This window comes from Osmerus mordax, chromosome 5 (assembly GCF_038355195.1).
Source record: "Osmerus mordax isolate fOsmMor3 chromosome 5, fOsmMor3.pri, whole genome shotgun sequence".
In the NCBI taxonomy this organism is placed as follows: domain Eukaryota; kingdom Metazoa; phylum Chordata; class Actinopteri; order Osmeriformes; family Osmeridae; genus Osmerus; species Osmerus mordax.
In genome coordinates this window covers 4,803,847-4,817,555 of record NC_090054.1, presented here as the reverse complement: position 1 = coordinate 4,817,555, position 13,709 = coordinate 4,803,847, and the positions used below count along the sequence as shown (strand labels likewise).

General features: G+C 46.1%; 1 protein-coding gene across 1 annotated transcript in view; it reads left to right on the top strand.

Moving 5' to 3' along the window:
• Positions 1–3,307: 3,307 nt before the first annotated feature.
• The window catches only part of LOC136942936 (A-type potassium channel modulatory protein KCNIP2), a 19,896-nt gene continuing 9,494 nt past the window's right edge, over positions 3,308–13,709 (top strand). Inside the window, exon 1 of the mRNA XM_067236004.1 lies at positions 3,308–3,380. Coding sequence (XP_067092105.1) covers positions 3,308–3,380 — 73 coding nt within the window. The remainder of the gene's footprint in view (positions 3,381–13,709) is intronic.

Below are 13,709 nucleotides of genomic sequence, written 5' to 3'. Positions count from 1 at the left end.
TGACACCTGCGTTACTGGTAGTCTACTGACACCTGCGTTACTGGTAGTTTACTGACACCTGTGTTACTGGTACTGAACAACTGCTACCTGAGTTCTTGTTCTTGCAAAACAAGAGTACTTGTTGGGTGTGCTTTGCCTTCGGCAAGGGCACAACCTTTGTTCTCTCAAATATATATTATTATTCTTTTTATTTTTATTATTCTTTTTGCCACCCTAAAACTCAGTCAATATTTTGCTAGCCACAGTCACTGACGTTACTAACGTCACTACGTCACTAACGTCACGAAAACACGCTGATATTATTAAGGAAGTAGGCCCACATCTACTTTCGGAAACGGTAGTCTACTATTTCACTGAAGCATTAGCATGACATTAGCCTCTGTTGCCCGGGCAACACATACTACAGTGGTCTATGATGCATCTGTTTTCAATCGTTAAAATAAACATTCCTCACAAATACATTTTCATTGTAGGATTTATTATGACATAACATTACAAGTAAACGATTTGTTGGTGAAATTATAATTCCCTGTGGTTTCAAACCAGTGTTGCTCACTGCAACGCTGTAGCCTACGCGAGACACACTACAAAAACATCTCCACAGCTGTTTAGGAAGTCAAACGGCGACAGAACATGTTCGGCACTCCCCTTACTTAAATCAAAACTCTTTCAATAGGTGAAACTATCTGACTACTAACCTGAACTTCATTGCCACAGCCTAAACCTTGTCAATCTGTTCATGAAAATAATTACTTTCAGCCTAAACCGTACAACGGAACGAGTAGAATAATCTTCAAAGGGGGTTCTTTGAATGAATGCAATATGAGTAGGCTAAATGCCTGAAAATATCACGAGAAGGGAAAACTTACATGGACGTTTAAGTCATAGATATTAGGTCCTTTTTTACACCGGTCTGCCAATTTTTTTTGTTTTGATTCAGCTATGAGGCTGCCTCTTGCAGGGGAAATGAGAAAACATCATATTTAATTCTACACTTCACTCGTATTTTCAGTTGTAAATGAGCAGCACAAAAAAAATGCTTTTAAACCTATGCAATCTTTATAAATAATAAGTATGCATCTTTATATAAAATATACAGAAATATCAGTTGTAAAAATGTCATTCAAAAACGGACCCCTGTGCAACCGACGCAAGCAAGCACACCCTACAATTTTCCCAGAAATTGTACCCTCTCTAGTTTTGTTTGCTTCACTAGGTCATGTGCAGGCTTTGATAGGGCATTTACAGTAATAGCTTACTTAGGACATTGCTAGCTTTAAAGAACGTATCAGCTTATCCTGTCCACGTAAATGATGTAGCATGATTTATCCTCTTCTGCATGTGAACACAAAATGACTCCAGACAAAAGTTTTTAGGTCAGTTAAAATATTTTACTAAAATGTTGAACCCTGGAAAGGGTGCAGTTGGGAACCCAAGATAACTTCTTTCTGACCTGAAAATTGTTCAATCTGGAGTATTCTTCTCTACAAGGTTCCTCTTCAGGGACACAGGGTTTTACTTACAGTATGACTCGTTTCCTCCTTCCTTCCTTCCTTCCTTCCTTCCTTCCTTCCTTCCTTCCTTCCTTCCTTCCTTCCTTCCTTCCTTCCTTCCTTCCTTCCTTCCTTCCTTCCTTCCTTCCTTCCTTCCTTCCTTCCTTCCTTCCTTCCTTCCTTCCAAAGAAACAGCTACACAGGTTTCACCAGTTCGCTTTGAATCAGTACTGAAACGCGTTCACGTATGCGTTGTGCCGCCTGCTACAAGACCATCTGCAACCCTGAACTCGCAGTAAACCCTTTTGGGACGAGTTGAGCCGTGACCCAAATGGGATTTACCATGCCAGAGTTTAGCCTCAGTGTTTCGTTTGAAGCCCGATTGGAACAACGTTTTCGGAGGACTACTAAGTAACGTACAATATCCCTGTTATATCATCGTTATTTTACGGTTTATATAAAAATAAAACGTTTTTTTTTCATCTAGATAACATGATTTGGGATTAAAAGGTCGTCGGATTTTCCACGGCGGTTTATGTTGTATTGAGCGGTAACTTTTTAAAAGATCAGAGAAGGATTGGAAGCTCCCATAGTTTCTCTGTGGACTGAATGAACAATGCAGCAGATCCAATCAGAAGTAGCTTCTGGTCTGACTGACTGGACACTGAGTCTACATAACTAATGGTAGTTCTAATGTCACGGTTGAGGGCTCGAATCCTGCACAGACCACCACTAAGCTACACCCCATGTCTAATTTGTGCGGTCTGTCTCCAGAGATAGACAAAGAGATAGAGATAAAGAGATCCGTAAGAGAGAGATATATAGAGTGCAAGAAAGAGGCACAGTGAGAAAAAGCTAAAGAGCAAAAAACAGAGAAGGAGAAAGGGTGAACTAGAGAGAGCAAAGAGAGAGAGAGAGAGAGAGAGAGAGAGAGAGGTGGTGAGTAAGAGACAGCGTGAGAGAGAGAGACTTCCCAGTGTATATTTATAGACGCTCTTATCGTCAGAGCCTCAGGCTGACAGTAGCCTGCCTTTATGGCTTACGTTTTTGACAATTGCGTTATATTGACAAATGAACACATTTCACAGTAAAATATTTAAGAAGTACATGCATTTACACCTGAGCAGTCCTTCAAACATTTACAAGGGTTTGTCTGGTTCGAAAAAGTATAACAACGAGCAGACACAGCACATCCAATAAGGATCGACAACACCTCCAATTAAAACAGTTTTGAACCCCAAATAAATGAATGGCATTGAAAATAGACGATCGTTTAATGACGTTTGGTCCCGAGATGACGGAGCCACCTGACTGAGCCACCTGAGGTGACATGAGCGGAACAGCGCGCGCAGCCAGTGTGGCATACTTGTCGAACACCGAGCCGCATGCGGACAGTCAACGGGTATCAGAGCGGAGCAGCGGCTGAACTTGAGCGCAATCATTAAGAATAACGGCACTGTAATATGTTGCTTCTTGTCACTTATTTTAATGTGTTTAGTTGAACGCACACGGAGAGTCAACAGGCGGATAACAAGGAACTGGAGCCTACTGACAACCAAAGAGTTTTTGGGTGGGCAACAAGCGCGCATGGGTAAATGACACCGACGAGCATCTAGTGACAGAGAGCGCACGCTGGTTGTGAGACTCCGAGATAACGATTTGCCTCATAGTTTATACAGACATACTTTCATGCATACTGCATCGAAACCAGAATGACTTGTTAGAATATTGATCCTTCTAAGGGTTGAAACGTCAAAACCGCTATTACCAAACCCACATTGCACTCTCCATAGTTTGACCAAGCTCTAGGAGCGATGAAGACAAAAAACCGTGACCAAAGCTTGTCGGATTCCCGGGAGCTGGACGGTTCGTATGACCAACTCACGGGTGAGTGAACGGGCAACCACAGCCCCGGCGATACTTGTACGCCTTAAACGATGCAACATACAGTACTAGGACATCAATTAAATTCTAGGACAAGGCTATTCAAAACTATTTTAAGGTTCTGGTTTCTAACCTGGTCGCTTCTTATATGCTATCAATTGGGTATATTTTAAGAAATTCGTTTAAAACGTATTTAAATTGTTAATATGCATTGCATCTTTTAACGCTGTTGATGTTTGCACGTGCGTAACGGTGTTGTGATATGTGATAAAGATTGTGGCGCGGTTGTGCTGACCTGGCTTATAACGGGAGACCACCGCCAATTTTACCGGATGTATTTCAGTTCTTGCCCCTGTTCTTGTTCTCGTGCGTTTGGAGGCCACCGGACTCGGGTGGCCAGATTTGATCTTGAATTTAGTAATTGTGTGTGTGAGAGAACGAGCCTTCTTTGTTCACTCGTAGCAGTCAGCTTGATCAGGTTGTTTTGTTCCAGTCATGTGTGAGGAAGCTAGTGTGTGATCCTCACAATTCTAGAATGTCACACAGATGGTGCTAAATGTCAAATCCCCTTTCTGGTGCACGTGTGAGTGTGTTTGTGTCTTTGTTGTGCGTGTGAGTGTTCGTGTGTATGTGTGTGTATGCGTGTGCATGTGTGTGTGTGTGTGTGTGTGTGTGTGTGTGTGTGTGCATCAGTCAGCCAATCCCTCAGTCACAGCAGGGGTAACTGCTGACACTATTGTTATTAGTTTCTGGAAAATAAATTAATCAGATGCATGTGTGTTTGCTGAATTAATAAATAAAATATATGTGTGTGTGGATAAGCATTTGTGTGTGGCTGTGTCTGTGTGTGTGTTTAGATGCGGTAGGCAATTTTCCAATCGCAAATCTTAATTCTGAGATGAGTCCAGTAGAACTTGTTGTTACAGTAATGAGATGTTCTTTGCGCCTCTTGGTGCCAGCTGCATGAACAAAGCGATAGCATTTACACCCAAACACACATCTATGCCCTTACTGCACTGCCCAGGCTGCCAACCTGCTCAGAGCCACACACACACACACACACACACACACACACACACACACACACACACACACACACACACACACACACACACACACACACACACACACACACACACACACACACACACACACACATCTCTCTTTCTCACAGAGCCACACACACATCTCTCTCTCTCTTTCTCTCAGAGCCAGACACACATCTCTCTCTCTCTTTCTCACAGAGCCACACACACACATCTCTCTCTCTTTCTCACAGAGCCACACACACATCTCTCTCTCTTTCTCTCAAAGCCACACACACACATCTCTCTCTCTTTCTCTCAGAGCCACGCACACACACACATCTCTCTCTCTTTCTCACAGAGCCACACACACATCTCTCTCTCTTTCTCTCAGAGCCACACACACACATCTCTCTCTCTTTCTCTCAGAGCCACACACACACATCTCTCTCTCTTTCTCACAGAGCCACACACACACATCTCTCTCTCTTTCTCTCAGAGCCACACACACATCTCTCTCTCTTTCTCTCAGAGCCACACACACACATCTCTCTCTCTTTCTCTCAGAGCCACACACACACATCTCTCTCTCTTTCTCACAGAGCCACACACACACATCTCTCTCTCTCTTTCTCTCAGAGCCACACACACATCTCTCTCTCTTTCTCACAGAGCCACACACACACATCTCTCTCTCTTTCTCTCAGAGCCACACACACACATCTCTCTCTCTTTCTATCAGAGCCACACACACACACACATCTCTCTCTCTTTCTCACAGAGCCACACACACATCTCTCTCTCTTTCTCTCAGAGCCACACACACACATCTCTCTCTCTTTCTCTCAGAGCCACACACACACATCTCTCTCTCTTTCTCACAGAGCCACACACACATCTCTCTCTCTTTCTCACAGAGCCACACACACACATCTCTCTCTCTCTTTCTCACAGAGCCACACACACACACACATCTCTCTCTCTTTCTCTCAGAGCCACACACACATCTCTCTCTCTTTCTCTCAGAGCCACACACACACATCTCTCTCTCTTTCTCTCAGAGCCACACACACACATCTCTCTCTCTTTCTCACAGAGCCACACACACACATCTATCTCTCTTTCTCTCAGAGCCACACACACACATCTCTCTCTTTCTCACAGAGCCACACACACACATCTCTCTCTCTTTCTCACAGAGCCACACACACATCTCTCTCTCTCTTTCTCTCAGAGCCACACACACACATCTCTCTCTCTTTCTCTCAGCCACACACACATGCTCCTCCAGCCTATCTCATCTCATCTGTGCTCCACCATGCATTAGCAGCTAAGAGGCCCACTCTAGCAGATTTAATGCATCCCAAATTAAGATGAGGGTTCTGGTGCCTTGCCAGGAGGTCTGAGTGTCCCATTGGCAAACATGGAAGTATCTCTGAATGAATTGTGACAACGAGTGTGTGTGTCAGTGGTGTGTGTGTGTGAGTGCCCTAAAAAGGGAGTCAGGTAGCTGAGCGGTTAGGGAATCAGGCTAGTAATCAGAAGGTCGCCGGTTTGATTCCCGGCCGTGCCAAATGACTTGTCCTTGGGCAAGGCACTTCACCCTACTTGCATCGGGGGAATGTCCCTGTACTTACTGTAAGTCGCTCTGGATAAGAGCGTCTGCTAAATGACTAAATGTAAACTCTGGAAACACAGACTCTCTCCAGGACATAGCACCCAGCTCTCAGCTCAGGGCTGAGAAGAGGAACTAGAGGTCAACCAAGGTTAGCCACTATGTCCTAATCCTAACACCACCCCTCTCCCTCTAGTTATTTGCCTTTCTCTTTCTCTATATCTATCTCTGTCACTCGTTCTCTTTGTCTCTCTCAGTGTCCTTCTCCCCCCTCTCTTTCTACCCTTTGCTCGGTTAACCTCTGCCTCCATCTCTCTTTCCCTCTTTCCCTCTTGCTCTCTCCCTTTCTCCCGTCATCACTCTATCTCCCTCCCACCATCTCTCTCTCTCTCTCTCTCTCTCTCTCTCTCTCTCTCTCTCTCTCTCTCTCTCTCTCTCTCTCTCTCTCTCTTTCTCTATTTCTCTGTCTTTCTCTCTCTCCTTGGCCCAGGTAAGCATTTCCTCAGAGCAACGAGACACATGGCTGGTCTCACAGAGACAGTAGCAGAGGACCATCCTCATCCAGTATTTTTAGTCCTCCACTTTGCATCTTAATGAGGAAGAAGAGGTGGCAAAGGAAGGATGGAGAACATGTCTAGACATGGCTGCTGGAGAGAGGATGCCCTTCCTCTCCTCTCCTCCCTCCCCCTGCGTCTCTCCAGCTCTCCCTCCTTCTCCCCACCTTTTTTCCGCCCTCTCTTCCTCCATCACTACTTTCCTCCCTTAATTAGCTTCCTTCCTTCCTTTCTTTCTTTCTTTCTTTCTTTCTTTCTTTCTTTCTTTCTTTCTTTCTTCCTTCCCCTCCTCTTATCCTGCCTACCTCTCTCACTCTCTCACTCTCCTTCCCTACCTTCCTCCCCACCGTTCCCCCCTGTCCTCTCTACAGCTGACCCTGAACATACACACACACAAACAGTTGTGTGTGTCCCGTCTCATCAACATGATTCTGGATCATTGCTGGCTTGCGCCATGGCTCCATCGACATCAGCATGTCTGCACCTGCTAACTATTAGCTCTGTGAGCTGTGTGTGTGTCTATGTGTGTGTGTGTTATAACTATAAATGTGTGTTTGTGTGTGGGAAGGACTGTTACAGGTGACTCATAACTCCTCCTCTTAGCTGTGGGTTACAGTTTATGTGTGTGTGTGTGTGTGTACGTGTGTGTGTGCATGTGTGTGTGTGTATATGTGTGTGTGTGTACGGGGAGCCAACAAGTGTGCGCGTGTGTGTGCACGGGCTGACAAAAGTGTGTGTGTACGGGGAGCCAACAAGTGTGTGTGTGTGTGGGTGTGTGAGTGTGTTTGCAGTTCGTCTGACCTGGGTAGCTTAAAGGTAGTGTGGGTGTTCTCCAAGCAGCAGCTCTGGGTCTGAGTGAAATGGAACCCTCTAGAAATAACTCACTGCCATGTCGTTCTTTATGCTGTGTGTGTGTGTGTAGTAGCCCAGCATTCCCCATTGTGTTTAATAGCGCTGGGCTAAGAGATGAGAGGTAATTATAGAAGCGTGGTGCAGTAATCTTCTCTTCCGCCTCACATGCCAAGCTCAAGAGGAATCAAATCACACATACATGGACACACACACACAAACAGACACATACATGAACATACTTCATAACACACACGCATATACGCACACATACATGGACACACACAGACACATACACACACATACAGACACATACACATACAGACACACAAATGGACACACATGACCCAAGCGGTCTCCCTGTGTTGGCAAGGTGAATATCATAGGTGACTGGATACTGTAGACCCACTTCACATGAGACGTGTTTTCAGTGAACCACCAAAATAAATCATGTGGTACAAACAGTGTTAAGACAGGCCTTTCTGTTCCTGTGGAACATCAGAACGTACAGCCCTATACAATGTGGGACCCTGGAGATGTATAGAAAGATGGAGAGACAGATAAACATACATCTATGCATCACTCTCTCTTTCTCTTTTTTGTATATGCCTTGAAAATGTAATTCTTATTGTACAGTAAATACTACATATATGGACAGTTATATACTGTATATGTACAGTAATATTTCCTAACCTGCCAATAGAAAGGTTTTGGTGAAATGTTATTGAATGTACTAAGAGACAGAGGAAACCAGAAAGAGACAGAGAAAGAGAGAGAGGGAGAGACAGGAAGAGAAATGGAGAGATACAAAGAGTCAACAACAGAGGCAGAGAGAGGCCCACTAGAAATATGTCCTGAATGCTTGTGTATATATAAGAGAGACAGAGAGAGAGGGGAGGTACAAAGGGAGAGAGAGCAAGAGAGAGAGGGAGCAATAGCAGCCCTGTATTAGTAGGACATTGTAAGAATGTGTGTGTGTGTGTGTGTGTGTGTGTGTGTGTGTGTGTGAGAGTGTGTGTGTGTGTGTGTGTGTGAGAGTGTGTGTGTGTGTGCGTGAGAGAGTGTGTGTGTGTGTGTGTGGGTAAGGGTGGGAGGGGGTCAGAGGATCATGTCCAGCTCTCAGATTAATTGGATATTCGTGTCTGGCAGAGAAAGGAGATCGCCCACCACACACACACGCACACACACACACGCACACACACACACACACACACACACACACACACACACACACACACACACACACACACACACACACACACACACACACACTGCTCTATTGGAGGCTCTTTTAGTTCCTGTGTGTGAAACCTATTCTGTCTCATCATTCGTTACAACCTGTTCTCATTCACATTCACTCCTGATTTAGTACAAAGCTATAACTCTTTAATACACATTCACCCCTCATTTATTACATAGTTATATCTCTTTAATACACATTCACAAATCACTTATTACACAGTGATCAAACAGTGCAAACTATTAAAAGTGCAAAGCCGCCACCTAGAACTGCACTCTAGTTTGAATCACATGACTGAATAACTTCCTGACCTGTATCTACCCCGCCTGGAGAGAGTGAGCTGTGTGTGTGTGTAGAAGTGTGTGGTTATGTGTCTGTGTGTTTGTGTGCACGTGTGTGTAAGTATATACCTGTGTGTGGGAATATGCAATTCATGTGCATGTGTGTTTATGTGTGTGTACATATACGTGTGTGTGTCTGTGTGTGTTCAGGGGTTGGAAGGGTAGGGGGGTGTGGGGTGTGTGGGGAGGGGGGGATGGGTGTGGTGGGTGGAGGGGAGGGGGGTGGGTGGGGTGGTTCGTGTAGTGGGTTGGCTGTCCCAGAGTTCCCCAGTGCCACCGTCTCAAAGTGACGGCTGACACCACTGACATCCCAATGACCACTGGCCCTAATTAGAGGGCAGCCTTAATGTGACACGTAATGTGTAGAGACACTTTGACAGGTTCTGCTCATCAAGCTGCACGAGGACACACACATGTGCACACACAGACAGACACGTAGACACATGTACACAAACACACATACGTACACACATGTAGACACGTACAAAAACACATGTACATACACACGTGGGCCTAAAACACACACGTACACACACACATTTGCCCGTCAGGGTGTCAAGCAGTGTCTGAGTGTGTCAATAGCCTGTCATGACTGAAATGGAGGAAGACTAGCCCTGATCAGTCCTGTTCATCTGGCTAAGAGAGCAGTAATGTAGTCTATGAAGTTAGGGAGAAGTAAAGGATGCTGTTGAAATAAACACACACACACCTGCACACACATAGACAAGAACACACACTGGGACAGTCGCATTCTGAGTCATAAAGAAGCAAACATAAATAAAGGAAAAGGACAAGGACAAGGAGGGTCCAGCTGTCAGGTTACAGGAAGCATCGCTACTGTGCTTGTCCCCTGAAACTCTCCTGGAGGGGCCACCAAAACAGACTACTGATCATGTGTTTGTTACTCTATCTTCTTCTGTCAGTGATTCGAGCACCAACATGGAATTTAAAAGATCAAAGGCTTAAAGACCGATTTGCATAAAAAATAAAACTAGTGACAACAAAATGGTTTTATGTTTGAAATGTATTGTTTTGCTCCTCTCCTGTCCATTCTCCATCTCTCTTTACAGAGAAGATAGGAGGAGGAGGTTGTGTGGAGGAGGAAGAGGAGAGGAGGTGAAGGGTGAGTGTAGGAGGAGAAGAGGAGGGGGATGGTGAGTGTAGGAGGAAGAGGAGAGGACGAGATGTGGAGAGGGATCAGAGGAGCAGGAGGAGGCGAGGAGAGAAGAGAAGGGGGCTTATTTTAATTAACGATCCCCAGGCCCTCCGTAGATTCAGTCAAAGATTAAAACTCATTAGGATTGATTCTGGCTCCCTGTCCAATTAGAGCACAGTGACCTGAGAGAGCCAGAGAGCTAGGAGAGAAGAGTGGAGAAGGGAGGTAGAGACGCTAAATGCTCACTGTTGGTCAGGCAGATACAAAGTGCAATCTACTGTCTATTCCCGTGGGAGGTATGTGTGTGTGTGTGTGTGTGGGAAGGGGGGGGGGGGGGGGGGGGGTTCCCATCCCGCTACCTGGAGATAGTCTAAAAGTCAACAAGGTAGGCTGAGGGACTGGGTCACATGACCAGGGTCACACTAGATTGTGTCAGACAGTGACAGACAGGAAGTTACTCTGTTTCTCAAGTTATAGGACGGAGGTTGTTCACAAGCTTGCACACTGAGGTGTAACGAGCTTCTGATCGTTGCATGATTGCACTGGCTTTGTTCAATGACAACACGCACACACATACACACACACACACACACGCATTGAAATGAACCATCGCTAATCCCTCACACACACATACTGAAGTAGCAGTGTCTCTCACAGACATAGACACACACGCACATGCTCACACACACATATATTGTATATAATAGGGGCCTGAGGAAAAAGTTTGCAAGGAAACATTTCTGCTGGACTGGCAATCAATCAGTCAGTTTAGATATCCCACAATATAACACACACAGACACAGACACACACATACGCGCACACACACTGTGCTTAGGCTGCAGATGGCCCAGTGGATGAGGAGTATACTGCTTCACTGATAGTGGATACTGTCAGCTGGCAGACCTGCCAGTCAGAATAAGCAGCTAGTTTCCTCCGTTAGGCCATCTGTCATGAAGTGTGTGGTTCTGGTACAGATGGGAGTGTGTGTTTCTGGTAGAGATGGGAGTGTGTGTTTCTGGTAGAGATGGGAGTGTGTGTTTCTGGTAGAGATGGGAATGTGTTTTTGGTAGAGATGGGAATATGTGGTTCTGGTAGAGATGGTAGACTGTGGTTCTGGTAGAGATGGGAGTGTGTGTTTCTGGTAGAAATGGGAGTGTGTGTTTCTGGTAGAGATGGTAGACTGTGGTTCTGGTAGAGATGGGAGTATGTGGTTCTGGTAGAGATGGGAGTGTGTAGTTCTGGTAGAGATAGGAGTGTGTGGTTCTGGTAGAGATGGGAGTGTGTGGTTCTGGTAGAGATGGGAGTGTGTGGTTCTGGTAGAGATGGGGGTGTGTGGTTCTGGTAGAGATGGGAGTGTGTGGTTCTGGTAGAGATGGGGGTGTGTGGTTCTGGTAGAGATGGGAGTGTGTGGTTCTGGTAGAGATGGGAATGTGTGGTTTTGGTAGAGATGGGAGTGTGTGTTTCTGGTAGAGATGGGAATATGTGGTTCTGGTAGAGATGGTAGACTGTGGTTCTGGTAGAGATGGTAGACTGTGTTTCTGATAGAGATGGGAGTGTGTGGTTCTGGTACAGATGGGAGTGTGTGTTTCTGGTAGAGATGGTAGACTGTGGTTCTGGTAGAGATGGGGAGTATGTGGTTATGGTAGAGATGGTAAAGTGTGGTTCTGATAGAGATGGGAGTGTGTGTTTCTGGTAGAGATAGGAGTGTGTGGTTCTGGTAGAGATGGGAGTGTGTGGTTCTGGTAGAGATGGGGGTGTGTGGTTCTGGTAGAGATGGGAGTGTGTGGTTCTGGTAGAGATGGGGGTGTGTGGTTCTGGTAGAGATGGGAGTGTGTGGTTCTGGTAGAGATGGGAATGTGTGGTTTTGGTAGAGATGGGAGTGTGTGTTTCTGGTAGAGATGGGAATATGTGGTTCTGGTAGAGATGGTAGACTGTGGTTCTGGTAGAGATGGTAGACTGTGTTTCTGATAGAGATGGGAGTGTGTGTTTCTGGTAGAAATGGGAGTGTGTGTTTCTGGTAGAGATGGTAGACTGTGGTTCTGGTAGAGATGGGAGTATGTGGTTATGGTAGAGATGGTAAAGTGTGGTTCTGATAGAGATGGGAGTGTGTGGTTCTGGTAGAGATAGGAGTGTGTGGTTCTGGTAGAGATGGGAGTGTGTGGTTCTGGTAGAGATGGGGGTGTGTGGTTCTGGTAGAGATGGGGGTGTGTGGTTCTGGTAGAGATGGGAGTGTGTGGTTCTGGTAGAGATGGGGGGGGTGTGGTTCTGGTAGAGATTGGAGTGTGTGGTTCTGGTAGAGATGGGGGTGTGTGGTTCTGGTAGAGATGGGAGTGTGTGGTTCTGGTAGAGATGGGGGGGGTGGTTCTGGTAGACGTGGACCGGGGTTCTGGTGAAGTTACGAGTGCAGTGTTTAACCTTCTACAGAAACTCAGTAAGGCTTCATTCATTAGCACAGATGACACTGAGACAGTAAATGAATGCTGTCCAGATGGCACACTCACACACATTCACAGTTGCACACACACACACTCACATGCACATAGATGCACACATGCACACTCATAAACACACAGACACACACATATGTACACTCAGGGGCACACACATAACAAATCATCAATGGGCAGAAGTGACAATTAGTGAGCTGATGAAGACAGGAGACACCTGCTGCTGCTGTGTCCTTCCTCTCACGCCAGGTTCCACCATTCTAGAAAGCTCCACGCATTGGCTCCAGAGCCACTCTCATCTGTCCTAAAGTGGCTCTCATCAGTTCTAGAGCTGTTCTCATTCGTTCTAGAACTGCCTCAATTCTACAAATGCTCTCACCAGTTCTACAGATGCTCTCACCAGTTCTAGAGATGCTCTCACCAGTTCTACAGATGCTCTCACCAGTTCTAGAGATGGTCTCACCAGTTCTAGAGATGGTCTCATCAGTTCTAGAGATGGTCTCACCAGTTCTAGAGATGGTCTCACCAGTTGTTTAGCCACTTCTCACACTTAACAGAGGGTTGAGAGGGTCGTCCACTAAGGTTGGTGAAGCGTCCTTGAGCAAGACACTGAACCTCCAGCTGCTCCTTATGGCCAGGCCAGCGCCTTGCATGGCAGCCCCGTCATCGGTGAATGGGTGAATGAGAGGCAAATGTAAAGCCCCTTTAGGTGTGCCGCTTAAATGTGCTACGTAAGACCATCTTACCCCTGTAGCTCTACACACGCCCCCCTTCTCTACCCCCCCCCCTCATGTCTCCAACTCTTCACACCTTCCACCTCTCTTCTCATCTCACACTCCTCCCATCCTCCCTTCTGCTCTACCACCCCTCTCCCCCAACCTCCCCCAGGCTCGTAGCGCAGCAGGTTTTCAAAATGGCTGCTGTCATCACCCACCCCCGTCAGCCTGGGGCAGGTTGCCATGGGTGACAGCCTGACACCCCAACCGGTGTCCTTCACAATAGAACAACGCTGAGGTCAGCCAAAAGAAGAGTAGAGAAGAAAAGAGGTGAATGAAGAGAGAAGAGAATTCCGATCATTTATGTGCTGTTAAACATCTCCCCTTT